Source organism: Panthera onca, chromosome C2, assembly GCF_046562875.1.
Source record: "Panthera onca isolate mPanOnc1 chromosome C2, mPanOnc1 haplotype 2, whole genome shotgun sequence".
Lineage (NCBI taxonomy): Eukaryota > Metazoa > Chordata > Mammalia > Carnivora > Felidae > Panthera > Panthera onca.
Window position 1 is genome coordinate 5,635,299 of NC_138347.1, and position 27,499 is coordinate 5,662,797.

Sequence of the window (27,499 nt, forward strand, 5' to 3'; positions counted from 1 at the left end):
CATTTTTCCTATTTCTATCCACATTTTTTGCCCTCAGTTTTATCCAGTGAGTCTTACAATAAGCAACCAATTCCTGTCTGTATTTTTTTTTTATTTTTTTTTAACGTTTATTTATTTTTGAGACAGAGAGAGACAGAGCATGAACGGGGGAGGGGCAGAGAGAGAGGGAGACACAGAATCGGAAGCAGGCTCCAGGCTCTGAGCCATCAACCCAGAGCCCGACGCAGGGCTCGAACTCACGGACCGTGAGATCGTGACCTGAGCCGAAGTGGGACGCTTAACCGACTGAGCCACCCAGGCGCCCCCCAATTCCTGTCTTTAAAAGATCGTGTGGTTGTTGGAGCAAAAGAAAGCCTCTTGGGAGATTCTCAAATAATTTGGATCCTTAGAACATTTTTTTAATTAAAAACTCAACTGCATTTCACATGTCTAAGTAATTTGATAACATACACAAATACGGAGTTTACCATGATCACAGAAAGGAATTTTTCCCAGTGGCAAAGACCCTGACTTAATGCATTAATGAGCATGCCTGAATACATCCTACGTAGCCAGCACCCCACCGCTGAGGACATTTGCCAAGGGTCGATGTTCAACTGACACTTCCAGTATTCAACAGGTGCCCCTGATTTCTTTCTCCAAATCTCTTGGGGGAAAATGGTTGCTACCCCCTTCCTTCCTGGCCTATTTTCAAGGGAAGACATCGAGGGATGCTCATAGAGAGATGTTGAGTTCATCCCACGCCTTTGCATGAATAAAATGTCTACACAACTTATTTCTCCTACCCTCTTGGACACTTAAAATGTTTTTATTAACCATTTTGGAAAGGAATCTTCTCGAATACTTAAAATAGTCCTATCTCTTATTAAGCAAACCACACCAGGCCAGTGTAACATTTTCTCAATGGTCGAGGGTCATCATTTGGAAACCCATGATGATGGGATAATGGTCTTCTTGGTATGGGGGCATGTTGAGCACAGGGTGCGGGGAAGAGAGACATCGTGTTTGTGAGCCCACGTGGGCCTGGTCACCATGATCTCGGGATTTGTGTCATTCTGCCATCATCTCTCATGTCAGCTCTTGGGCAGTTCCGCTTTTCTTTCTGGTTCTACCCAGGGAATAGCCAGCTGCTGTCTCCAGGGAGGGTGTTAATCTGCTGTAGGCAGGAAAGTAATTGAACTATACTCATCTGTTCTGCCCATGAACATGAAGAGACTTTGAAAGAACATCCAGTTTCTCCTACTGCTAACATGTTTGCGTTTTGTAGATATTTTAGGGCTATTTGGGCGTTCTTAGACACAATTTATGATTGCTTCCTTTTCCCCATAAATATATTTCCTGTGGTTGGGGTTTTCTGAAACGGTGCCACTCTAAACGAAATCCTCACTCTGTGCTTAAAGGGAAAGTGATAAGGAGACATATGGGAAGAGCCTCACAGGCTGGTCTGGCCTCTCCCCATAACTATGTTCCAGAAAGTGGTCCCCTGCACTATAATGAGCTTGCATCACAGTGCACTGGGCAGGGTGGGATCACACACAAGGCTCCATGCAAGAAAGCGGATGTCCCCCGCACTGCCCCAGGCGCAAATATTCAGTGCACCTGTCCACTTCTCCCTTGGTCAGGGTGGGAGTTTTCCCTTTCAGCTGCCCTTCTGCACACCAGATGTCCAAGTTCCATGCCTCCTGTCCTGTGCAGAGGTTTTCTGTAGCCTTCAAACCCTTGACAAAGGATGGTGCAAAATTGCAGGCAGGAGTATCAAATAAGAGGTAGTGGTCCACTCTACTGCCTGCTCGCCCTAGAGCCTCCCCCTTGGAGGATGCCCTTGGAGAGGGACACCGTGTCTCCCTTTGGCCCCTCCAAATGGCATGCACATTCAGCCCCCTGTCTGGGTAGGGCCCCTCAGTTGGTGACTATCTGGACCAGGGAATGGGGCTGGTGAACTCCCAGGGCTGTAGTCCCTTCCCCTCAGTGGGGTGAGGAATTGGAATATACTGAGAAGGTCCCCATCTGTTGTCCCAGGATCATAGCTCAGTGGAGCCTTCTCATGCTGCTCGCAGGCCCTGATCTCAGAGAAGGAGGGGCTCCATCCCCTGTGTTTGCCTCATTCTCCCAGTTGGCATGGGTCAGCCTCTCCTGGAACCTTCCTCACCACCCTCACCTCTGCGGTGGCAGCACTGGGTTGGCGCTGAGCTTTCTACAGCCAGTGAGCATCAAGCTGGAGCTCACCTATAGCTTCACCCTGCTTTTATGGTTCACGGGAAACATTCCCCCCACTTCCTCTTCTGTGCTCCGTCTTCTGACACAGAGATTGTAAAAATGGTGAAGCCACTTGGGATGACAATGTGGCAGTTCGTCAGAACGTGAAACGTAGAATTTCCGTGTGACACAGCGGTTTCTCTAGTAGAGATCTACCTGGGAAAAGTGAAACCATAGGTCTAAGCGAGAACCTTCATGCAAATCTTGGTAGCAGCATTATTCATAATATCCCAAAAGTGGAAACAGTTCCAATGTGTGTCAACTGTGAATGAATAAACGAAATGTGTTAATCCCGTGCAATGCAGTATTATTCAGCAACAAAAAAGAAGCTCTGATAAGGGCGCCTGGGTGACTCAGTTGGTTAAGCGTCCAACTTCGGCTCAGGTCACAATCTCACACTTCGTGGGTTCGAGCCCCACATCAGGCTCTGTGCTGACAGCTTAGAGCCTGGAGCTTGCTTTGGATTCTGTGTCTCCCTCTCTCTCTGCCCCTCCCTGTCTCACACACTCTCTCTCTCTCTCTCTCTCAAAGATAAATACATATTTTTTAAAAATGTATAAAATTTTTTTTTTTAAAAAGGGAAAATGCTGATACATGCTACACTATGGCTTAACCTGGAAAACATTCTCAGTGGGGGAAAAAAGGCAAAAATTAGACACAAAAGAATACCTGCTATGGGATCCCATTTGTAGGAAATGTCCAGAAAAGGCAAATCTAGAAGGACAGAATATTGATTACTGTTTGCCTGGAATGGGGAGTAGGAAAGGACTATAAATGGACAGGGGAATCCTTTTGGGATAATACATGCTCTAAAAATTGATATGGTTGGGGCGCCTGGGTTGCTCAGTCAGCTAAGGATCTGACTCTTGATTTGGGCTCAGGTCACGATCTCGCAGTTCATGAGATAGAGCCCCACATCAGGCTCTGTGCTGTCAGCTTGGGATTCTCTTCTCCCTCTCTCTCTGCCATCCTCTGCTCTCTCTCTCTCTCTCTCTCTCTCTCTCCCTGTCTCTCTCAAAAATAAACTTACTAAAATGATTTTCCTTTAAAAAAAAATAAAACCAAATTTGATGTGGTGGTAACTATACAACTGTATGTACTTCTGTTGGGTTGTAATAGTGTGTGTGTGTGTGTGTGTGTGTGTGTGTGTGTGTGTGTGTTGGATAATACAAATATATGTATATGAGCCCCCCCAAAAAATCTCATGCCTACATGAACCTCAGAATGTGAATTCGTGTGGAAATAAGGTCTTTGCAGATATAATTAGTTAAGATGAAGTCATACGGCGTGAGGGTGGGTCCTAAATCCAATGACTGGTATCCTTATAAGAAATCCACATGAAGACCCGGGGAAACCCTTAAGGAAGAACATGACGTGAGTGTGGACAGAGATGGGAGAGTTGTGGCCACAAGCCAAGGATCGTGGGGGCCAGCGGAAGCTGGAAGAGGCAGGGAATGATTCTTCCCTAGAAGTTCGGAGGGAGCATGGCCCTGCCTTCACCTTGATTTTGGACTGGCCTCCAGAACTGTGAGAGAACAGATTTCTGTTGTTGGAAGCCACCCAGCTCGTGGTGATTTGTTTCAGCTCTCCTAGAAAACTACTACAATGGACAAACCCTTTCCCCTGTGCCCTTAAAACAGGTAAATATTATGGCATGTAAATAAGACCTCAAAAAAGCTGTTGGTAAAGATTAAATTTTTTTCTTGAAGCGGCTAGAGGAAGTGAGTGATCGGGACCGAAGGCTGGGGCCCATGCGCCAGTCTGGCTTTCCCTCAGTTGTGCTGGAAGGGGGATCTCACCACCACCGAGGATAAAATGTGGGGCCCACGGTGTTTCTTCCCTTCAGTTAGTCTGTCCACTCCATGCCTCCTAATCTCTGCCACACACCCGCCGACTGTAGAGAAACTTCAAAGTGTGGGTTCTCCTGCGGGCGTCCAGGCTACAGAGCCGGTAGGTTTCTTACTCGTTGTGGTATGTCTCAACCCACTCCGGTACGCTGTGGGGAAGACGGGACCCAGCACGGGCCAGGAGAGATCCGATGGGCATGGATGGAGTGTGCCTCCCACTGGGGTGTGTTCATGTCTCTTTTGCTAGGATCTTCGGGCCCACGGCCCAAGTAGGAACACCAGCGTATTGCCCCTTTAGCGTGAATTTAACCCCAAACCCACATAGAGGCAGACCAGCTGTGGGTTTTCCGGGGAGGCTTCTTTTTTTTCTCTTCGTCCATAACACAAGCCAAGGCTGTTTGCTTTTCCCTTCCCCCCGTGTGGGTCCGGTTGTCCTTGTTGCAGGTCCTCGCTCTGCAGGTAGGGCCCTTTGAGCAGCCTGGTTTGAAGGTCCCACTTTCAACTCCCTGCCTCCAACATCATAATACCTCTGGCCTTTCAACAGCCACTTCTGCTTCCGGCTCCTGGGATTTCTCTCACTTTCTTAGAAGCTGCGTGCGCATTTAAAAGGATGCTTGTTTTGCACCGCCCTGCATCTCTAAGTGGTGTATGGGGTGGGAGCAGAGTCCTACGTCACCCAGCACATGGCCAAGAATGGAGGTCTTTAGATGAATTTTGAGGTGGGAGACAGGGAACTTGAGAAGTTGCACAAAGAGAGGTTTCTGTTTTCTTGGTGCGCTGGGGATGAGATGGCCTGCCATATGTTACGGGAGAAGGGTGGGTCTGGGGTCTCCGGGTGACGGTGACAGTTTGTAACAACGGTGGGTATATCTAGAAGTCACTTCGAGGATGGGTCAGCAGCGATCAGGGCCCCAGCCTAAGTTGCTCGATAAGGTTTCAGAGTTCCACAGTTGAAAATCAGGGTTAGAAACTGTCATTTGCTACTGGAAGCCCCCTCTCCCATCTGTTCAGCAAGTAAAATTGTTTTCCTATGTGTCCTCGGGGACACAGGCTATATTCCGTGACCGACGTGTGCCCTCGGTGGGCCGGGAAGAGAGCAGCGCCCCCTGAATATGAAATCCCATGGCAACTTCTGAATGAATGAGCTTAGGGCTCATTTCGTCAGGTTTCACTTTTCTGCCACCTTGCCCCTTTTCTGTTCATGATTCGTGCTCAGCGGTTTCTTGAATACATTTTATTTCAAAGAAACAGCTCTTTTTTAAAAATGTTTATTTATTTATTTTGAGAGAAAGAAAGCACAATGTGGGTGGGGAGGGGCAGAGAGAGAGAGAGAGAAAATCCCGAGGAGGCTCCACACTGTCAGTGCAGAGTCTGACGCGGGGCTTGAACTGACAAAACCGTGAGATCGTGAGCTGAGCCAAAACCAAGAGTTGGACACTTAACCGACTGAGCCCCCCCAGACGCCCCTCAAGGAAACACCCCTTTAAGCCAGATTCAGCTGAGTGTTGAGGTGGGAAGTCAAGAATCCTGCTTTGCCAAATAAGTCGTGTCCTTCTTGGATTTTCAGTTCCTGCGATGATAACGTCCTATCCAAATACGACCCTAGCCACTCAGGGTCAAAAGAAGGAAATGAGCTGTGCAGCCCATGGCGAGAAGCCCATCATCGTCCGCTGGGAGAAGGAGGACCGTATCATTAACCCCGAGATGGCCCGTTACCTTGTGTCCACCAAGGAGGTGGGAGAGGAAGTGATCTCAACGCTGCAGGTAAAACGCGTCAAACACAGCGGATCAGCATCTAACTTTGTCAGCAGAATAATCCTGTCCTTTGACCTAAGCGGGGGCATGCGGGTGATGAACAGCAGATAATCTTCCAGGACTACCATTTCTTTCCCACTTCTTACAGCAAGATTCCTGAGCAGCCTGCAAAAACAGTGCTTTACTTTAAATGTTATTAAGAATAAAATTACAATGAGCATGGCAGGGAACCCAACAGTAGTAAAAACCAAAAAAAAAAAAAAAAAAAAAGGTAGGAATCGAGTCTCTTAATGATAATTAATCCCAGAAAAATGGCATCTTATGCTGTGCACATGTTTTAACATGCTGTAAAAAGAAACAAATTGGATGGGCTTTCTAAGGAAAAGTGGTTTGCTTTTCTTGGACAAATCCAACAGAAAAGCTTCTGTCTTTCACATAGGATCACAAAAACTAGAAAAAAAAGTATTGTCGTCTCTTAGATTTTTTTATTTTTTTTTATTTTATTTTTTTAACGTTTATTTATTTTTGAGACAGAGAAAGACAAAGCATGAAGGGGGGAGGGCCAGAGAGAGGGAGACACAGAATCCGAAACAGGCTGCAGGCTCTGAGCTGTCAGCACAAAGCCCGATGCGGGGCTTGAACTCACAGACCGTGAGATCACGACCTGAGCCGAAGTCGGCCGCTTAACCGACTGAGCCACCCAGGCGCCCCTCTTAGATTTTTTTAGTACTAGTGGTAGTTAACTGAGTGGTGTTTTTAGTGGCGGGGGGTGGGGTGAATGATGCTATAGCCCACACAGAGAAAAAAAAAAAAAAAGCCCTGTGTTTGAAACACTGATATTGATTCACTCACAGGTCCAATCCTAGAGTCCTTCTAGAGAGAACTCTAATGAGGGTCCTGTAGGACCAAGCATTTACTGCAGGATTTATAGGTCTGCTTCTTTAGGCACTCTGGATACTCTAAGCACACACCATGAGAAAAAAAAAAAAAAAAAAAAAATATATATATATATATATATATATATATATATATATATGGAATATACATCAACCTGACCATGGCATCCTACATAAATTACACATCCAATTTAACGAGGACCAGCTGACACTGATAACGTACGTCGAACCTATCCATCTACACCGTTACAATTGCACTGAAATAATTTGCTCTCGGGGGTGTGTGTGCACGTGTGCGGGTGTGCTGGGGACCGGAAGGGTAGCAATGGAGAGATTTTTATCATCAAAAGTCCTTTTAGTTGTCCTTGCTCCATACTACTGGATAAGATGGATTTCTTTCTGCTTTACACATAGATTTTGCCAACTGTTAGAGAAGATTCTGGCTTCTTCTCCTGTCATGCTATCAATTCTTATGGGGAGGACCGTGGAATAATTCAGCTCACAGTGCAAGGTAGGAAGGAGACCAAATTGGGGGAAAACACGGCTTTTAGGACAGTAAGTGAGGAGGTTTGGGGATGGCGGTGGGGTGGTCTGGAGCTGATGGCCAAGAAAGAATCCTTGAAGACGTCTTTGGTGCAAAAAGGTGATTTTATGAAAGCACGGGGACAGAACCCGTGGACAGGAAGAGCTGCACTGGGGTCGTGAGGGGTAGCTCGTTCTCTACCCTCAGGTTGGGAGGGGGTCCAGGATAGAGTAAGTCTCTAAGGTATTTTGGAAGCAAGGTTTCCAGGACCTTGAGGGGCTAGCTGTTGCTAAGGAAACACCATTTATTACCATTTAATAAAACCTCAGTCACGAGCCCCTTCAGATCTATATCAGGGGCCAGAAGCTTGGAGTAGGGTCACCAGCGTATATCTTGGGGGAGTTGAGATAAAGGAAGCAGACTTACAGGGTCCTCGAGGTTGGGACAATGTTAAGGCAAGATTCCCTTTTGCCCCCAGCAAAGTGTCTTCCTTGAGGCAGCTGAGCTCCTAGAGGGAAGGCACTCTGCTGGTCTCAAGGACTTGTCAGTGGGCTGTAGGCAGTAGGGAACTTCATTTTTCATTTGCCTTAGTTTCCCCACATCACCATGGCGCGCACTTAAACCCCTTTCCTTTGTTCTTGAGCCGCCAGGACTGTCTGAGGAATATCACACGTATTCCACTGGGGGCGGGGGGCGGTGTGCCAGCCTGTATTTTGCCCTCAGCTTGTCCCATGCCCCCCCCATCCCCAAGTGTATGCCCAGGCTCAGACCCCTGTGTGGGCTCAGCTTGCTACGTAACAGCTCCTGATTCCCAGAAAATGTTGAACATGCACACAGCTGGTGTCAAAACAGTTTCTTGCAGTGCCCATGAGGATGTCAAGGTGCAGCCCCCAAAACACAGGGAGCAAATCCTTAAAGGAATTGGGTCAGGTGACCCTGCGGGCCCACGGAGTGCACCACGTGTAACAGTGTGCCTGGTCAGCCCACCTCTAGGAATCCTTACGCCAAATGGTGCAAATGACACGGGAAGTTTAACATTCGAAGCCCAGACATTCTTTTGAGTTCGAGATTCCAAACCAGAAGAGTGACATCCTTGTTTGGTGGCCCAGCCCCGCGATAAAAGCCTGCTTACAGAGCCCTGCTGTAAACATTGGCATTTGGGGAAAAGTGGAATTTCTCGTCCCTGCTATGCGAATAGGAAAAAAAATTGCTTCCAGGTAAAAGTTTCAGCTGCTGTCAAAGGCTGACAGGGCTTTTCGGGAGCCGTAGTCAGCATTTCCACCCGCGTCCTCTGTCTGAGCCATGTTTGAACTAAGCCCGGGTTTTCCTGTCGATTGCGCAGAGCCCCCAGACCCTCCCGAAATTGAGATCAAAGACGTGAAAGCTCGCACAATCACCCTCAGGTGGACCATGGGGTTTGACGGCAACAGCCCCATCACGGGCTACGATATTGAGTGCAAAAATAAATCAGGTAAGCTCTTTATTCCCTCCAGCTTTACTTCCACTTCAAAAGGCCCTGTTACTGCTCTCCTTTGTTATTCACGATCACCTGTGAGAATAAACCTGAACTCCACGGAAACTCCGAGGGGGCTCCTTTTACCGGTTCGTCTCTCTTCTTGCACAAAGGACTCCACATTTCCTTTCTGGGGTGCGGTCTGTGTGCAGGGGCCTGTCTCTGCCTCAGGGCCCCCTCCTTTCTCTCCGGGCCCCGGGCTTGCTCCCTGCCCGCCATCCTGGCGTTCTTGCCACCAGCCGGCAGGGGGGCAGCTACGGACAGCACCTGGCTACTGACCACTGATGTCCTCTTTCCTGCCCCCCCTTGCTGTCCTCACGTGCCATTTTCCCTGTGGCTGCTCGCTACGGGGACTCCGTCCAGAGCCTGGGCTCCAGCTGTGCTTGGAGTCCGTGGGCCGAGTCTGTGCAGAGGCAGGAGAGCTGCTCCTGGCGGAGACGGGCACTGACCCCGCAGGGGACGTCCTGGAAGGACCACAGGGACAGGCCCGCGTTCGGCCAGGTCGGCAGAGGGGCCATGAGTAAAACAGACCCAATGTCAGGACCGTGACAGGTGTGTCCGTTTATCCCCTTAAAGGGATCACGAATGCCAGGGTCACTTGGAACTCTACGATCCATCAGGCCGAGGGGAGAACACCTCAGTGTGGCCTCTGGCGGGAACTTTTCCTGCCTCTCATAAGAGGAATCAGAGCCTCGCCAGCATGTGTAGGGTTAACAAGTTCCTCGCAGACCACGCATAGCCTTATTGTTTCCTTTCCGGCCACCAGACTTTAGGTGACACTGTCCGTGATCTGCACAGTATCTTTTGAGCTGAGACCCTGGTGACAGCCAAAGCTCGGGGCAGCTGGAGGCAGGTCGTGAGTGAGGAATGCTTCAGGACGAGTGAGCAAGGGGCAGGACGAGAGGGTGGCAGGAGCTGGAAAGGACGGCCGAGGGTGGAGTGTCCCTGAAGCAATGCCTGAACGCTAAGAACTCCCAAGAACGGGGGTTTTAGAAACAGCACTTGAGACTTGCAGTGCGCAGCTGGGTGGGGAACGCACGCTAGAGCAGCTTGTGACCCAGAGTCCCAACAGAGACCTGGCAGTGAGCCATGCGTGCACGGGGCCCAGGGGGGCTTCGGGAGAGGCCCTCCATGGCTGCCTGGGGCACTGTCATCAGCGGATAGGACAGCCAGCGCAGGCTGGAGGCGGGGGCACAGTGACGGCCAGCAGGCTGGAGACGGTGCTGGCCCAAACAGGGCTCTTTCAGGAACTGGGAGAAACGGGTTTCCAGGGCCAAAGGGAAGCAAGGAGGCCCTGCCTTTGTTCTAAAGACCTAGGTCAGGAAGGAGCCTAGGGATCCCAAGGTCCGCCATGCCCGTCTTGAAGGAAAGGAAACACTCCTTAGTGAAGCCAGCATGTGCTAGCAGAGAGTGGCCCCGAAACTGATGGTAACAGTGAGCTCTCCAGAGAAACGCACGCGCACATCATGGGGACAGTCCACAGAGTCCTGGGCGGGGGAGGGATGGCCCCGCCAGCCTCTGGCCGAGCACTGACTGCGGGACCCCGGGCTTCTGTGCTCTTGGCATGGGTCCCCAGGCGGGCTCCCAGGACAGCAGGGTCAGTGCCTCGGTGCCGGTGTCCAGGTGCCGGTGATGGTCCAGTGGTTGCACAACCTGTCCTGGCTCCGCCGCTGGCCCTGTGTCTACCTGGCCGTGTGCCTTCACTGGTCCCCTGCCCTCAGCATTCCCCTCTGTGACATGGGACTCCACAACCCCTCCCTGTGACGAGTCCTTCAAAGGTCACAGGCTGTCCTCCGGCTGGAGAACCACCCCCCTTCCCTGGACCACACGGTTCCCATGCTTACCCCCACCTGCTCCTTAGACCCCACTCCTCACGTCACCTCTGCAAGGACGCATTTCTGGCCTCCCGCTTGCGTGCTCCTAGAGCATCATCTCCTTTCTTTCCCGGCTGGGCTGTGGTGGGCAGTTTGTTTGTGTTTTCTGTTCCCACGTTTATCAACATTTCCTTTTATCGCATCTGGATGTCGAGTCAAGTTAGAAAAGCTGTTCTCTACAACGGGGCTATAAAACGATCTCCCCTGCTTCCTATGTGTATGGTTTCTTTCTCTTGCTCTTTAAAATTGAGATCTCTAATCCATTTGGAGTTGATTCCTGGATATGCTGGGAGATTTGGCTCTACTTTGACCTTTTCCCAGATGGGAATCCTCCTGCCCCAACATGATTTACTAAAAAGCCCACCTTTCCCCACTGGTTCCAGATGTTACTTTTATCGCCCCCTGGCTTTCCACGTGCACCTGTGTCTCTTTCTGGACTTTCTAGTCAATGCCACCGTTTTGTCCATCTCTACCTCGGCACTAGACTGCAGTAGTCACGCAGGCTTTGTGGTTCCACTTCTGGTGGCCCTGGTTCACCCTTACGACTTTTCCTTTCAGTGTCTTATTAGCTTTCTACACATGGAGCCATCCGCATCAACCTGTCTAGCTCCATAAAAATATTCTTGGCATTGCTATTGGGATTGCATCAGATTTGTTAATGACCTCAGGGAGGACCGACACTTTTATGACGCGGTCGTGGGTTGCGTTTTGCCCACCGAGAAGTTCTAAGCCCTGCTACCACAAATGCCACCTTCCGTGGGATGAGGGCCATTGCAAGTGTGACTTGCTGGTGGGTGTGCCATCTTCACTGGGCTGGAAGTCCCCGTGCCACCAGATTGAGTTTCCCCCAACCCGTTTCCCCAACACCCAGCACAGCACCCAGCATGCTGTGGGCACCCAATGCGTATTTGGTGAATATTCTTTAAAGACGGGAGCTGCTTTAAAACACTTTCCCCTGTGTCTGGCAGATGGCAAACCTCTATTAAATAGCAGCTTTCACTCTTACTCTAGCGTGCACCCAGTGCTTAGGGATCGAATGCCTCCAAAACCGTCGGTGTCGCCCATTTAAGAGTCCTCAGTGCGCGCCCCCCCCCAGTGCTCCCCATAAGTTCCCTGAAGGCAGGAACTCTGGGATCGTGTGCCCCTAGGTCCCAACATCTAGCATGGTGCCTGTCATGTTGGGAGCACTCAGTAAATACTGATGGCACTTAATTTACCTGCGACCCAAATCTAAGAATCCTCTCCACGGCATTTCCAAATTACAAACTGATCGGGCTCTACATCACGCAGGTAGGAGAGCTCCTTCTCTGTGATGTGGCTGCAGTCAGGTTCCATCCATCTGTCATCCTCTCTTTCAGCCACACACAGGACCAGCCTGGTGGGTGGCTGAGATGTTCACGCAGCCCTGGAGCGCGGTGAGCCCAGTTTGAGATAGAATGCGTCCCAGGAGAGTCACTGGGGAGGAACCCGGACTCCATGACCTCAGATTTCCAGGAGGGCCCTCCAGACCGTCCACCTCTTTCAGTGTGAAAGGCCTGGACAGAAGATCTGCGTTGGCAGCTGGCAGTAACTGTATCCACTGCTGTAAAAAAGCATGTTGGTCTGGGCTTTTCTCGTATTTGTTGCCTCCACATTAGATTTGGGGTGTATGAAAGGAACAACCATAATTTAAGATAGTTAATTTAAGGCTGCGTACATAGAAAACTGGTCCTTCAAATCACAGCTTAAATGTCACTTCCTCCAGGAAGCCTTCCCTGACCACCCATTTTATAGTGTGCTCCTTTGTCTACTCTTAGAGCATCCTAAACGCCTTGGAACATTTGGTCGGCTTCTGACTGCTTCTTTAGTACCTGGATCCTCTACTGGGAAGATACTTAAGATCCGTCTCCCCTGCTGGGAAGTTGTCCCTCTGAGGGCTCTCTTGACCCCCTGGGGGACCCCTGTAATCCCCCTGCAGCCCTGTGCTATGAGCCTGCATCCCCCACAGCGAGCATCATACAAATGAGATTTGTAGTAAACATTTGTTAGCGTGTTGATTCTCATTCTCTGTTTTAAGCACTGAAATCACACCCAAAAGGCACTTTCCTCTACTCTTTGTTAATTTACGTATGGCTGTACTTTGTGTTCTTAACAGAGCGGGTCCCTGCAAGCCGTCATTCCATCTGTGCTTGGACAGTCCCAGCAGTGGGAACTCACTAGCCCCAAGGAAGCACCATTCTGCCTTGACCCAGCCACAACTGTCAGAATTCTCACATTTCTTGCACCAACACAGACCTTCCTGAGTCCGGTGGCCCTCTTCCCACCCCTAAAACCTTTGGTCAAATGCTATCCCTTCCAGGATTTGAAGGCAGATGACTCTGTTGGTTTTCTGTTTAGCAGGAAAAAGAAAATATCCCAAGTCCCCTTACTGGTATCTCCTGCGACACCCTCCCGACCATCTCAGTCTTGCCATGCCAGTATCATCGAGTTCTGTTCATGTAGTTCAACCAGTTCCACTGGCTGCTTTGTCTTCCACGTTACTTGGTTCCTAATGACCATTGCTTCTCCTCCGGGTGGACACAAAGAACCCCTTCACCAAACAACTCCAGCATCTCACTCTGTGTGTGCCGCCAGCTCAGCAGCTCACTTCCTTCCCCTCTTTGGAAGGTAGCCTGCCTCGTGCCCACGTCCCCTCTTCTGGCACCCGTCTCCTCCTCCACCGTGCCCCACAGATTGCCCAGTGGGCCCCAGTGCCTTGGCGTGCTCTCTTGTCCCAGAATGTAACCACCCAGCCCCCAGGAAGCACAAACTCTCTTATGCAGGTAGGTGCCGTCTTCCAGAACTTTCTTCTTTCTCCAGCCTCCCTTCTCCCTCTCACCCCAAGAACATTCTCCTCCATGGAGCAGACAGAGCAAAAGAGGCTTTCCCTATGTGCTACGTCTCCCTTCTATTAACTAATGCAGTGGAACTGGTCCTTCTCTGAGCTGCCTCTAAATTTTTAAGCATTTAGTGTCATTTTGTCTCCAGAAAAGCCCTTCTGGTCACCGTCATGCCTCCTGGTCTTTGGCCTCTAACAACGAACACTTCTTTAGATCAAGTTCACCCTTCTTAGGTTTGTCCTTGGTGATCTGCTGACCCCTGACTTAGGGTATTGGACCCCCAAGTGGGGCTCCCCAGCGAGCATCCCTAATCCCGTACAAGCACCCTGGTCCCTGTGGGCTCCCTCAGTCCTTTCCCACAGGGATTGCTTGGAGTTTCAGAGGCAGGAATATGACTGTGAACTCCTCCATCTCTCTGGGGCAGATCAGGGAACCCTGCCCACTTTGTCCAAGAACGCTTCAGACATGCCCTGTCTAAACCTCGTGCGCAGCCCTCCAGACCCTTGTTCTACATATCCATAGTCACTACATTCATTCTTGGCCAGAGTCCCCTCTCTTGTACTTGGCCAAACTCCTCGTCAGTCAGCCAAGTCACACACTTGTCAGAAAGCCTGCATCTGAACATAAGAGATGTTCAGCACGTGTCTAGAAAATTGAAACCCAATCTCATTAGGTGTTCTGCAGAGAATATGTGGAGGTGATATGCTACAGGAAAATGACCTGGAGCTTCAAGGTAACACAGGTGAGGTCAAAGCCCAGCCCCAGCTCAGAGCGGCCGTGTCAATGGCCTGAGTTTCTGGACCTTCACGATGAAAATAAAAATCCTTACCTCACCAGGATGTTGTAATAATTCAGCCAAATAAATGACTCCAAACTCTAGCCATGCATCAGAATGACCCAGAGAGAGGCTTTTTGTTTTCATTTATTTTAATTTTTCTTAATGTTTATTTTTGAGAGAGAGTCAGAGCGCAAGCAGGGGAGGGGCAGAGAGAGAAGGAGACACAGAATCCGAAGCAGGCTCCAGGCTCTGAGCTGTCAGCACAGAGCCCGACGCGGGGCTCGAACTCACAGTCCACGAGATTGTGACCTGAGCCGGAGTCGGATGCTTAACAGAATTAACCACCCAGGCGCCCCAGAGAGAGGCTTTTTAAAAGTACAGGTTCCTGGGCACCATTACCCGGTGATTCTGATTCAGTAGGTCTGAAAGTGCCATTGTCAGAAAGCTCCAGGGTGTTTCCACTGTGCCCACACATTCGGGGACGGCAGGAGTCACATTTGTAAATTGCCACCCACAGTGCTGGGTGACCAGGTCCTACTCCACAAACACGAGTTCCCTGTGCCGCTGGTTGTTCTCTGGCTGCCGCCTTGACCCGCCGCACAAACCCATCGTCTGCCCTTCTCGGGGAGGCTGACCTCCAAGACTACAACACAGATTTTCTTCCCTCTGACCTCCCCTTGGCTTCACCCAGTGCCAGGCACAGAGAATGATCAGACAAGGATCCTGGCAGCCGCTGCGTTCTGTGTATGCAGCTTCTCTTGGGCTCTTCTTCTGAGGTTCCAGCCCTGTCTGGACTCCGACCACGCTGTCCCATCCCTTGGCCCTCCCGACGCAGAGGGAGCAGCTCCACACTCTTGCTAGATGCTGGGAGTGTGAGCAACCTCTGCAAGCTCCTGTAGCCCAGCCCACACCTTGGCAAATGGTCCCTCGTGAACGATCTTCCAGCGTGACTTATAAACCCTCCTTACACTGCCTTCGTTCTCTGCATCCGGACAGCACCGTCCCCTTCCTCCACTGGGCAGGGAGACCCGTGATAAATTCCCCTGACAATTTCATTCCTTGCCTCTTCCCGTCCGTGCCCTTAACCAGTCAGTACTCTCCATTCATGCCTGCATCCCAGGCCTCTCCGATTCCCCAGCCTGCATTTCTGCTTGTGACGTACCCCTAAGTTTCTGTATTTTGTCCGTGGTACACCCTTCCTAGTTGTATTTGCATTTCAGTGTGCATTTCCAGCCTCCCAAGTGCCAGGATCGCTCTGTGGGTGTTTGCAACGCCCAGGGTTGCATTCTCCAGCACACTCTGCTAATAATCCACGTCCTGCCTGTCCGCACGTCGGCGTCTGAGATCAGAAGCCGCATTTCCAAGCCCTGTCCCGACTCTTTTCTCCTGGGCAGTCACCTCCTTGTTTTTATTCCTCCTTTGATGCTGTATCATTTGCCAGAGGGTGTCTGGTGGATTGAACTACGCTTTCTTCTCCTTCTCCACTCGGTTACTTTCAAATCTTCCGGGATAAAACATTCTTTCTCATCTTCTTGACCTTCAGCTCAAAATCCACCCTGTGTTGTTTTGAGCCTTATTCTAATAATCATGATCGTTGACATCATCCTTTTTTCTGCCAAAGAGTAAGAACTGCAAGAAAGAAGCTAAAAACACCTTCTGCTTCCAGCCCATGACCCCCGGCCTTGGCCACGACCCCACGGACTACTCATGAATTGATTGGCAGGAGGAGGAGGTGGTCAGTGCATGTCACTATGCCTCTTGGGGCTCTCGGCCACCTCCCAGACACATCCTGGCAATTCCAGAAACCTCCACACGGCCCTGGGCAGAGCCATCAACCACCACAAGTATCTGCTTCCTCCCAGGGCTGGTTAGCTACTTTCTCGGCACCTTCTAGTGCCTGAGGGTTCCTCTCTTGTTCCAGACGTCTTCTCCAGAAGGCTTGGCTTTCTCCTTCGCAGGACAAGGCTCGTGTCTACGTGTCAGGCCACTGGTACTTAATCCCCTCACTTCGGGCTCCTCTGTTGAAACCCACTCTTCCCTTCCACCATTGGAATTTTTGTACCAGCTTCTTCTACGTCCGAGTTCTTCTATCTTCAGTCTTCTTGACTCAAGTGACAGTTTTCCTTTTAGGTGCAATGGATATTCATTGTGCTGTGTTCTCTGATAAGATACAGCATTCCAAGGCCACCTTGGAGAAACCTATTTTGGTACAAGGTCCAGAAGACCTCTTAACATTCACGGCTACCTTTAGGCAGACCAGCCCTCTAGACGTCCGTGCTCATCATTAACGTGGAAGGGGGAAACGAACCCAGGGCTTGGAGGTCTGTGTGTGTGCCATTTATGTATCTGTTAAATATGCATTTAATCGTGGCTTGTCTGCTGTGCATCAGGCACTGTGCAAACACTGGGGACACGGCATTGAACACGGCGAGCATGGTCTCTGCTGTCATAGAGCTCAGAATCCAGAAGGGAATGCAGAATCTCAGTGGGGTTCCTGCAAGCGAACGTCACCCTAGGGGACCCCGGGGGCTGTGGGAGTACATCAGCGTCATCTGTGTCCACCACCTCCTGTCTTTTTTCTCCCACAACTGATCCCATCTCTTCATCCCTCACCCCCCGCCCTTAACAACCGCCCAAATGTCTTCTGAAATAAGAATTGCGTGCTCCTTATTGGTTGAAGCCTAAATATCAGCAGGTACAAACTGTCACCTCTCCAATGCTCCCTCTTCACATGGGGCACGGGTTCTTGTTAATATTACTGTGGTTGAAAAAGAATCCCTACAATAAATTCTTTGAAAGTAAACGTTGACGCCGGAGACTGAGATTCGTGTTTATGGAGGTATTTCACATTCACCCCTCTGCTTCTGGAGAAGGAAGGACCTGATATGGCTAGAGGTCTTTCTGCTCTTCAAATGCTTTTTAGGACCAGGGATTTGGGGGGGGGGGGGGGGGCGTGGGGGGCAGTGCCTGAACCGTAATCCCCTTTGCTGTTCTGTACAATGAGTGCCTTGCTATGGCTGTTTACCGCCTCACTGACATGTGCTTTTACCGCGTGTACTGTCCTCCTTCATATCCACGAGTACATGGGTGGGGTTGCCTCCGAGGTCCTCCCGGACTCAATCACCCACAGCCCTTGTCCCCGTCAGCGTGGGTAACGAGAGTATGATGTCCCCCTCTGGTGGCCAGCCCGCTGGAACACACTGGGAGCATTGCTTTGAGAATTCACTTAGAGTTGTTAACTTTTCTTTCTTCCCTTCCTCCTTCCTTTCTGTGTGTGTGTGTGTGTGTGTGTGTGTGTGTGTGTGTGTGTGTGTGTCTGTCTGTGTTTGATTCCTAGTTGTGAACTGTCAAAGGCAGAGAAAAAAAACTCACGTCTCTATCTCTTCTTTTTTGAAAAACAAAACCCAAAAGACTCCTGGGATTCTGCTCAGAGAACCAAAGATGTTTCCCCTCAACTGAACTCGGCCACCATCATTGACATCCACCCTTCCTCCACCTACAGCATCCGCATGTACGCCAAGAACCGGATTGGCAAGAGCGAGCCCAGCAACGAGCTCTCCATCACCGCGGACGAGGCAGGTGCGTGTGACCGGGCGAGGCCCACACCCCAGAGCCCCCCAGCCGGCCCTCAGGGCTCAGGCAGCTAACAAGGACTCAGGCCTTTGCCTGTGTCTGGCCTTTGAAGGGTTCCCTCCATGGCGCCAGGCCCTGTTAGAGACTCGGACAGTGCCTTGCCTCCTGCTTTGAAGGCGCTGCTCTTCAAATAAGACTTCGTTCAGGGTTCTCGTGTCCAAGAATTAAAAGGCAAACCTAGAAGACTAACAATCTGGTGATATTTAAAGAGCTGCACGACCACTTTTACGATTGCCTTTTACAGTTTACGGTTTACTTTTACAATTGTAAAAGCTGCTATTTTTACACTTCCTTGGTTTGGATGCATGGAGTCCAGTCTGACAGGAGAGCCTTGAGTGTATGTCTTGCCCAAGGCCCTACGCAGCCCAGGTGTGAGAGGATCGCTTCAGTAGAAAATGGCAAGAAAACTCTGTGCGTGAGGAGTTGGGGGGACAGTGGTAGGAGATATTTTGTTGGTTAGAAATGTCAATATTTCTATAGCACACTTTACTGTTCTTTTTCCTATTACAAAGAATTTCACAGTCAGTGTTAAAAATTAAGAGGCTAGGGGCTCTTGGGTGGCTCAGGCGGTTAAGCGGCCGACTTCGGCTCAGGTCATGACCTCGAGATTCGTGGGTTCGAGCCCCACGTCGGGCTCTGTGCTGCCAGCTCGGAGCCTGGAACCTGCCTCCGATTCTGTGTCTCCCCCTCTCTCTGCCCCTCCCATACTCATGCCCTGTCTCTCTCTGTCTCTTAGTAATAAATAAATGTCAAAAAAATTTTTTTAAAAGAAAATTAAGAGGCTAGAGATCAGCATTTTGTAGAAGGTAAAACCGCTTCCATAATCCCACCACCTAGAGCTACCAGTGAACATGGCGATACCACCTCGTAAATCAGTCATCGCACACACACACACGTGTGCACGCTCCCCCACATGCATGGCTACCAGGGGGTGAATTAACCAGTTTGTAGAGGACTGAGAAAGCTGACTGTCAACCCACCTCCTGGCAGGAGAGGGGGAAGGAAAACTAAGGAATCAAGGCCAAGCTCATCTCTTGGGAGGAAGAGTGTCCAGCCCCAAACCTAGCTTTTCTTTCTCTGCCTGAAATCGGAGATAATCAGCTACTACCCACCACTGCAATAAAGTTGGAAACGTAGTCTCAGATCCCTTCTTCATCACCAGGGTTAAGAGGATCATCCCCAGATGAGTGAGAGTCCACGGGAGATCTGTTTCAGCTTTCACCGGGGGAATTAGGGCTGTTCTTGACTTTCTTCCTTCCACGCACTTCTCTTTGGCCCTCATTAGCGGCCTTCCGGAAGGACATCGCTCTTGTATACCCTTAAGTACTCGTCTGCGATTCCTAATGATACCCTTCCACCATCTACTTAATAAATCGAATCTTATTAGATCTTATATAGATCTTATTAGATAATAAGATAGATCTTATTATTAGTAATAAGAAATTTTCCATTTCTTATTACTACAAACACCACTGTGATGAACATCCTTTCTGGTATATCTTTTGACATTTAAGGCTATTTTTTTAGGGGAAATTCCAGGAAGTAAGGTTGCTGGCTCAAAAAAAATGCAAACATGTATTCTTCTGATTACGTCAATACCGTCTTCTGTCAGTACTGGGTTGGAATGGACAGCTCTTCCCGAACTAGAGATGAGCACTTTTTCTCAACCCAGGAACACATCAGTTCTTGAAAACCGTTTTTAAGGGCAGGCAATAGGATAGCTTTATGCTTGAGTGTCCGGGGCTGAGCCATTTCTATTACTTAGAAACTCGGTGTGATTGCTCATCTGCAAAACAGACGTAATGATGGCTTTCTCCTCCTGACCCCAACCGTGCGGGTCATCGGGTGGGGGGGAAAGGCAGGCTGTGAAAGCACTCTGTAGGTCTCAAACAAGTGAGAAATGCGCATCAACACGCTCCTGCAGAAATAGAATTTTATTTAAATATTTCAACAACCCACTAACTTCCTGGAATGTCATCACGTTGTATATTTAGGGAAGACACACTGTCCCCAAAATGTAATCTTTGACGCACTGTGCAAACTTCTCCTTCCTTCCTAACGCTGCCCCGTCTTGACAGCCTTCTCAAGAAAACTGTATTTTCCCCTGGTGCATTTTGGGGCTGCCTTCCTGATCGCCGTTATGAATCCTGCTGCTTTTCTCTGGCTCTGCGTGGCCTCTGCTGCAGCTGGCCGTTGCCATGGCAGCGCGTCCCTCCGGGCTGGGCGGTCAGGCGAACAGCTGCTCCGGTCACCGGCCTGCAGTACAGATTCCCAGCATCTCTGCAGACGCTCAGATGCAGAAGCCACCTCCTTGGCTTCCAGGGCGGCCTCTTGGATTTTACCTGCACGCTGGCTGCTGTCGGCTGCTCCTTCCCGCCAGCCCCGCTCATTTACTATTCAGATGAGCGAAGGGAAGATGCAAGGAGAGGAGCAGGTGGAACAGAGTGAAGCTTCAAAACAGAATTTGGCTTTGTCTGGGTGCATAGGTTTTGTGGCTGGAATTTTAAAAAGCAGATTTTTTCAAGGGAGCCTGGGTGGTTCAGTCGGTTGAGCGTCCAACTTCCGCTCAGGTCACGATCTCGCGGTTCGCGAGCTGGAGCTCCACATCAGGCTCGCTGCCGTCCGCACAGAGCTGCTTCAGATCCTCTGTCCCCCTCTCTCTCTGCCCCACCCCTGTCTGCATGCTCTCTCTCTCAAAAATAGATTAAAAAAACATTCACCTCTCAGGCAGTAAGAATCCTCAGATGGAAACTTCCGGAATCTGTAGACCCGCTCATTTTTATGGCGAGGCATTGCCCAAGTCTGAGGTACCGGGGGACATCGGTCAGTACCCACCTGGGTGGGGACATGAGTCGGGGAGGTGGTTAGTTAGGTCCGGGTCTCCCCACACCCCCTGTACTTGGAAGCTGCACTCGGCTTCCTCTGGCCCTTTGCTGCCCCCCACCTGCCATGCTGTGCATGTGTGCTGAGTCCTCTGTCTGGAAGGGCAACCAAGTTCCCATCTCCCTGGATGACATTAGTGCTCCTCCCCAGCACAAGTAGGAATCCTTCTGGCAATTGCCTTTGAGGCATATCATCATTTCTCCATGGAGCTCAGTGTCCCGGATGATGCCGTGACCCCCCTCATCATCAGGTGCTACACGCTGCTCAGGTCTCATTCTTCATGTGTGGCTGGCACAAGGCAGACCTTTCATGGAATTCTGATGTGGGAGGAATATTCATGAAAATGCCTCACACGATTGTGTTAGAGTGGGTATAACGGTGAACCCCCTGTGTGTGCGATGAGGATATATTGCACTGAAGCTTTGAAGGGCCTCATGAGGAGAGAAAAGGAGAGGGGCACCTGGGTGGCTCAGTCGGTCAGGCGTCTTCACTCAGGTCATGATCTCACGGTTTGTGAGTTCGAACCCCGCGTCGGGCTCTGTGCTGACGCTCCGAGCCTGGAACCTGCTTCAGATTCTATGTCTCCTTCTGTCTCTGTTCTCTAGCACTCGTACTCTGTCTCTCTCTCTCTCTCTCTCTCTCTCTCAAAAATAAGTAAAGATTAAAAAAAAATAAAAGAAGAAAAGTAGAGAGAGGCAAAAGGGAAGAAGGGGTGGAAGGTGGAGGAAGAGGAAGCCACACGTGTCCGAGCACCAGCTAAGACACGGGCATCACCAGAGCCAGCAGCCTGAGATTCCTGACCCTGTCCTGATGGGCTGGGCCTTGTTCCCGGTCACAGACTGCAGCCCACAGCACAGCAGGCCTGAGTGTGTGTTCGGCTCGGGTCTGCCTATTAGCGTGCCAATCTTTGAATTTAGGTGTCAGTTTTTAAAATCTGGAAAACTCAGATCAAAATCTAGTAACAATTCCTCTTGAGTGCCTGCTTGTCAAGAATCAGCTGGGGCCAAGGGTACAGAGGTTACCTGGAGGCTGACCATATACTCCCCTGAGTTCATCATCGCCCCACCCTTCTTTCATGTAACGGTTCAGCAAATTACAGCCCATGAGCCAAATCCCACTTACAACCCTCAAGCTAAGAATAGGTTTTTCATCTTAAAAAGAAGAATATGTCACAGAGACCTCCTGTGGCCTGCAAAGCCTAAATATTTACTACTTGTCCCCTTACGTAAAAAGTTTATAGATCCCAGGGGCACCTGGGGGCTCAGTTGGCTAAGTGCCTAACTTCAGCTCAGGTCATGATCTCACGGTTTGTGAGTTCAAGCCCTGCATCGGGCTCCGTGCTGACATCTTGGAGCCTGGAGTCTGCTTCCAATTCTGTGTCTCCCTCTCTCTCTGTCCTTCCCCCACTTGTGCGTGCTCTCTCTCTCTCTCAAAAGTATTAATAAATAAAATTGTTTTAAAAGTTTACAGATCCCTAATTTAGGCCGTGGTGGGAATGTGGGTTCTGGACTCCTGCTGTATCTTCCGTCACAAAGCTTAGTGCGGAAGGTGTCACTGCCACCTACACAGTGTCCTTACCCAACATTAGAAAATAGCACAGTTCCAATGCCACAGTCCCAAGTGTGTTTTCATGTGAGGGCTCACAGATGCGTTTGTCAGACACCCTGGTATATGCTTGACATGCATCAGGGGTCTCACTGTCTAGAGCTGTCTTCCTGACTTCCCTCAGCAGCCTCTAGCCCCTCAGAGAGCAGAAGGAGAGAGAGGAAGTAGGGACACAGGCAAGAGTTAATGGGATTAGATCCTAATGGACCGGAGGCGCACTGTCTTACCAAGTTCCTTCAACACCGATCGTCGCGTCACGTCCACAGCTGACCCTCACCCAAGACCAGCTTCCCCATTAGCAGCTGTGCTCCGAACGCTATGTGTCACCAGCGCCGGTGCCCGAGGTTGGGTGGCTGATCCCTTCACCGTCTTCGTTATGAAACTGCCCATAGAATGCAGAAGTTCAGATATGCAGGAGCTCACAGAGAAACCACTGAATTTTTTTCCAGACGCACCAGAGGAGAGAAGGTCAGGATGACGGAAGGGTCACCACATGGAGTCGCTGGGTTTCCATTGGATCTGGTGCTAAGTTAACAGCCCTGGGCGTCAGGCTTGATCACAGTCCAGAGAAACAAGATGTGATCCAGAGGAAGAGTGTCCTCTTTGTGCTGAGCTGGGGGCTGAGAGGGAGAGGATATGATGAGGGCTTAAGGAATAAAAGGCATCCACGTGTAACAGTATACATGAAGGTCAGTGCACAGTAGGACCCAGTGTGGCATCAACCGTGTTCTTCCAGAAGACGGTCAAGTGCACAGCGTCTGCCCACAGGGAAGAACCGGGCACGCCCTGCCGCTGAGCCTTTAGCAATCTGCCCCCGTGGCTGTCGTTTTTCTTCAGCTTCCACTGAAAGACTTTGAGAATTAAACCAAACAAATCATTGGCTGCCTCGCTGTCCCTCATCCATGCCCTATAGTCCCTCACTGGCTAACCTAGAATGTTCTAGAATGGTTTGGAATGTTCTTCCCCCTCCTCCCACACCTCCTCAGGTGTTTGGTCCAACCCACTGCCTGCTCAAGCATACTAGGTCCCCTCCCTTCCTCAACATTCTCATTCTTTAAAAATAGCATCACTCGCCATCCACATAGCATATAATCTACCAATTTATTTTGTTTATGAGCTATTTTTAGTCCCTCCCACAAGGTCAGGAATAGTTGCCTGTTTGGTTCATTGCTGCATCCCAGCCACCTAGAATACCGTTTGGCACATAATAAGTCTTAAATTAAAAAGTTAAATTAATAAACTATTCACTTGATAAATAGTTATTAAGTGAATTCCTTTTTTTCCCATGTAGGGGTCAACTGTTCTTTGTTTAATTTGATTTTTATTAAACACTGTCTTTGTCTCCTTCTCCCAGCAAAGAACATTGCTCTCATGCCCAATACCTCCATCAGAAGTGAACGTGTGGTAGAATTGTGCAGTTGCCCCTCGGACATTTTTTTCCTTATTTTTTTATTTTTCTTAAGTAGGTTCCATGCCCAGCATGGAGCCCAGTGCGGGGCTTGAACTCAGGCCCTTGAGATCATGACCTAAGCTGAGATCAAGAATCAGACACTCAATACACTGAGCCACCCAGATGCCCCCCCACTTGGACATTTTTTAAACCCATTTTTATACCTAGTCCTTGCCTACTTTTGGACCTGTGCAGAGTAAGCCCTCAGTAAATTCCCCAATAAGGGAACCAGAGGTGGAAACTTGGAACAGATTCCCACTGGGATGGTTCAGCCAAGTTAAATGATTGATTTGGTTCCAAGAGTCTGAATAAAGCCAGGAGATGGCTTTGTGGAGGAGAGAATATTCCGAGGGTAGAGGGGTATGCCACAGCTGGAGTCTTGGTATCTGCTGATGGGAAGTGAGAGAGAGGACTGTCTGTGGAGACTGTCCATTGAGAGCCACAAGGGGTCAGGTTAGCAGGATGAGGGAGAGGGGCTGTGTCAGGAGGCAGGGATGAGAGGCCAGCCCTGGTGCCCGTAAGAGGAAATCAAGAGCAGAGGTCTGCGTGTCTGGAGGTTAGGAAGGGTCCGTCATCATTGTGTCTCGAGCCAGACAGAATTAGTAAAGGCTGCCTTGCCTAGGAAAAACATGAGGAACTGAAATATCATTTTCACTTACTATCGTTTTGCAGATTGAACAGTTTGGGCTTCTATAGAAATACAAAGAGTGTTTGTTTTGAAAAATCACATTCATTCTTAATTCTTACCTCCCTGCTTGCAAGAAAAAGCTAGAAAAAGAAGAAACTATGCTTTTTATATATAGTGATAGCTTCAGTTCAAGAGCATGTACATAAATTCTTAAATGTCAGATGTCAACACGATTTTCAAAGTTAGTTAAATAAATGAGGACCTAGTGGTTGATCTTGAATACTTTCAGCATTTGGGATTTCAATCTGCCTTGGATTATAACTTTACAGAAATCCTCTGTTTGCCATGAGATGAAGACTCGGGGGCTAATTACAGCTCAGGAAAGCATGCAAATTCCAAAAGCAGACTAATTTTTTCAATAAAGGTTTTTCCTATAATGCTTTAGAAACTTACAGTGGAAAATTCAGTGCTCAAAAAACCAAAAATGCGTCCTAGTTTAATTGGGCATGGGCATGGCGCTAATGTGTGTGTGTGTGTAGGTTGTTCTTTCCTCCCTTGTCTTTTTTTTTTCTATTACTTTGTTTGTTTGTTTGTTTTTAATGTTTATTTATTTTTTGAGAGAGAGAGAGAGAGAGAGAGAGAGAGACAGAGCATGAGCAGGGGGGAGGGGCAGAGAGAGAGGGAGACACAGAATCCGAAGCAGGCTCCAGGCTCCGAGCTGTCAGCACAGAGCCAGACGTGGGGCTCGAACTCACGGAGCGTGAGATCATGACCTGAGCTGAGTCACATGCTTAACCGACTGAGCCACCCAGGCACCCTTCTATCACTTTATTTTTAAGAGAGGGGAGGTCAGAAACCATTCCCTTCAGAGAATAGGCCAACAAATAAATGAGTTACTAACAAACCACTAGGCTACATAAAAAGGTGCCATGTTCTTAAACATGGTCAGGTCTGTCCTAGAGACAGGGACTGGGGCGGGGGGGCCTTCGGAGAGTAAGGGACCAGCCTGGAAAAACAAATCCTCCCCAGTTCATGACTGCATTATTGACTTCATGTTTTCTGATAAAATCCAGGCCATTTTATAAACACTGTCCTCACATCTTTGTTTTTAAGCCTGACTACATGTCATCAAGGATATGAAGCCTGAGACTGTGTGCCACCACACCACAGGCCACGGCCCAGACACACTCAGAGGACGCAGAATGCGGGGCTGTCCCCACACTGCCTCCGGTGCCTCTCAAATGGGATCCTCATGAAATTCGATGTAGCACAATTAAATTAAAATAATTCAGCACCAGTATATAGCTGTCAGACCTCAAAGTAATTTTTCCAAGAAGGATTTTCAGGCTCAAACTCCATGCTTCCTGATAACCACAGAATCATCAATGTGGGAGAAACCTGTCCCACGGGTATTCATTGGAGCTGCTGTGGAAGGCTCCTGCATTCAAGGCCTGACCCTGTGAGCAGAATCTAGGTGCAGAGCTATGACAACCATTATGGCAGGTGGCTGAAGGCCAGCCCCTCCCTTGGTCCCTGCTCTGGAGTCCCCTTCAGTGCTAGCACATTCCTTTCATTGGAGGATCATCGATGGATCCAAGAGGCCACAGCACCCATGGCGAACCAACCGTCCCCATGACCTGCTGGGGAGAGAGAACTGTGCTCTTTGTTTCAGTGTCTGCACGTTTCTTTCCCCTTCAAAGCGGGGACTTGCTCTGGACCCGGATCGGGAGGTGGTTCAGCTTAGAGTCTGCTAGGGGAAGACAGTCTATGTGTGTGCCCAGCACCACAGTGACTGTGACGGTCCCGATGCTGAGATGGGGTGCACTGTGGGCATCACACAGGTGCAGGCAGGCAACACTGACAGAGGGAAAAGAAAGCTCCGGGGGAGAAGGTCAGATCTGCCTAGGGCAGATGTGGTTGGGTTCCACTGAGATGTTGGTGGCAGCTGAGACATGAGGGTGCGTGGGGGATGGGGGTGCAGAATGGAAGCGTGCAGAAGGAGGCAAGACACAGGACACAGAACACAGGGAAGTCAGTATGATGACTGAGTGGTTTGAAGGCTGCTCTCGGCCCATGTCCCCTTTGAAACTGGCACCAGCCATAGATGAGGGGCTGGAGCAGGCTGTCGGGTGAGGCTGAGAGCCTCCGTGGGGACAGCGGCCGACCAAGCACAGAAAGGAGACCCGCAGGGCAGATCTCAGGGCTGGCGTGAGCAAGACGGAAGGAGGCATGGGGGAAGGAAGCCAAGTGCAGACTCAACTCCTCCTCTCTCTCTCTCCCGGCCCTTGTAAACATTTCCAGCTGCTCATTGCACACCCAGTATCTCCAATTCCCTCCCGGTTCATATTTCTAAAGCACGATGAACCATTTTTTCTGGAAAATCGTCTTCCCCTCTTGGCATTCTTACTCTCTCCTGGTCCCACCAGCCCTGGCCTCTGGAGTCAGCTCCCTACCCCCGCTTCTCCCCCCTGTATGGAGTCATAGGGTCCTGTGGTCCGTCCTCCAGTAGAAGTTGGGTGCCACCTTCTTCCTGCCCAGTGCACTGCTCACCCCAGCCCACCTGCACACTCCGTCTGCACCTGTCGGTGGCCTCATGAAGGCCCACACGTGAGCTTCTCCCCATGTCACGTTCATGTGCCAAACTGGGGGTCCCTGCTCCTCTGTGCTGTATGGGGCACGCTTTTCCGCAGGCCATTCCTCAAGCCTGTGTGTTCCTAAAGCCCACGGCCCCCCTTCCTGCTCCAATTCTGACTTCCTGACCTTGCCTCTTATGATTTAGCTGGGAAAATGCAATCAGGTTTGAGCCTGCTTCCCTCACCCAGCAAGTCCCCCGAAAGCATCCCCGTTCTTTCTTCCCTCCTCCCACCCGGAGGTGGTTGCTCCGACGCCCCCTGGGACCCCTACCACCTCTGCTCCTGATAGAGCCCTTGCGTCTGTGCTCACACGTTGTTCCTTCAAGTGTACCTTTTCTTTTCATTGTGTGAATTTCCCCCTTTACTT

At 49.9% G+C, this 27,499-nt stretch overlaps 1 protein-coding gene across 2 annotated transcripts in view; it reads left to right on the forward strand.

Moving 5' to 3' along the window:
* DSCAM (DS cell adhesion molecule) overlaps positions 1 to 27,499 on the forward strand; it is a 762,026-nt gene that overhangs the window by 619,691 nt on the left and 114,836 nt on the right. For both annotated transcript variants that reach the window (XM_078452754.2, XM_078452755.2), the window contains exons 12-15: positions 5,671 to 5,867; positions 7,169 to 7,265; positions 8,620 to 8,748; positions 17,712 to 17,879. In XM_078452754.2, coding sequence (XP_078308880.2) covers positions 5,671 to 5,867; positions 7,169 to 7,265; positions 8,620 to 8,748; positions 17,712 to 17,879 — 591 coding nt within the window. The remainder of the gene's footprint in view (positions 1 to 5,670; positions 5,868 to 7,168; positions 7,266 to 8,619; positions 8,749 to 17,711; positions 17,880 to 27,499) is intronic.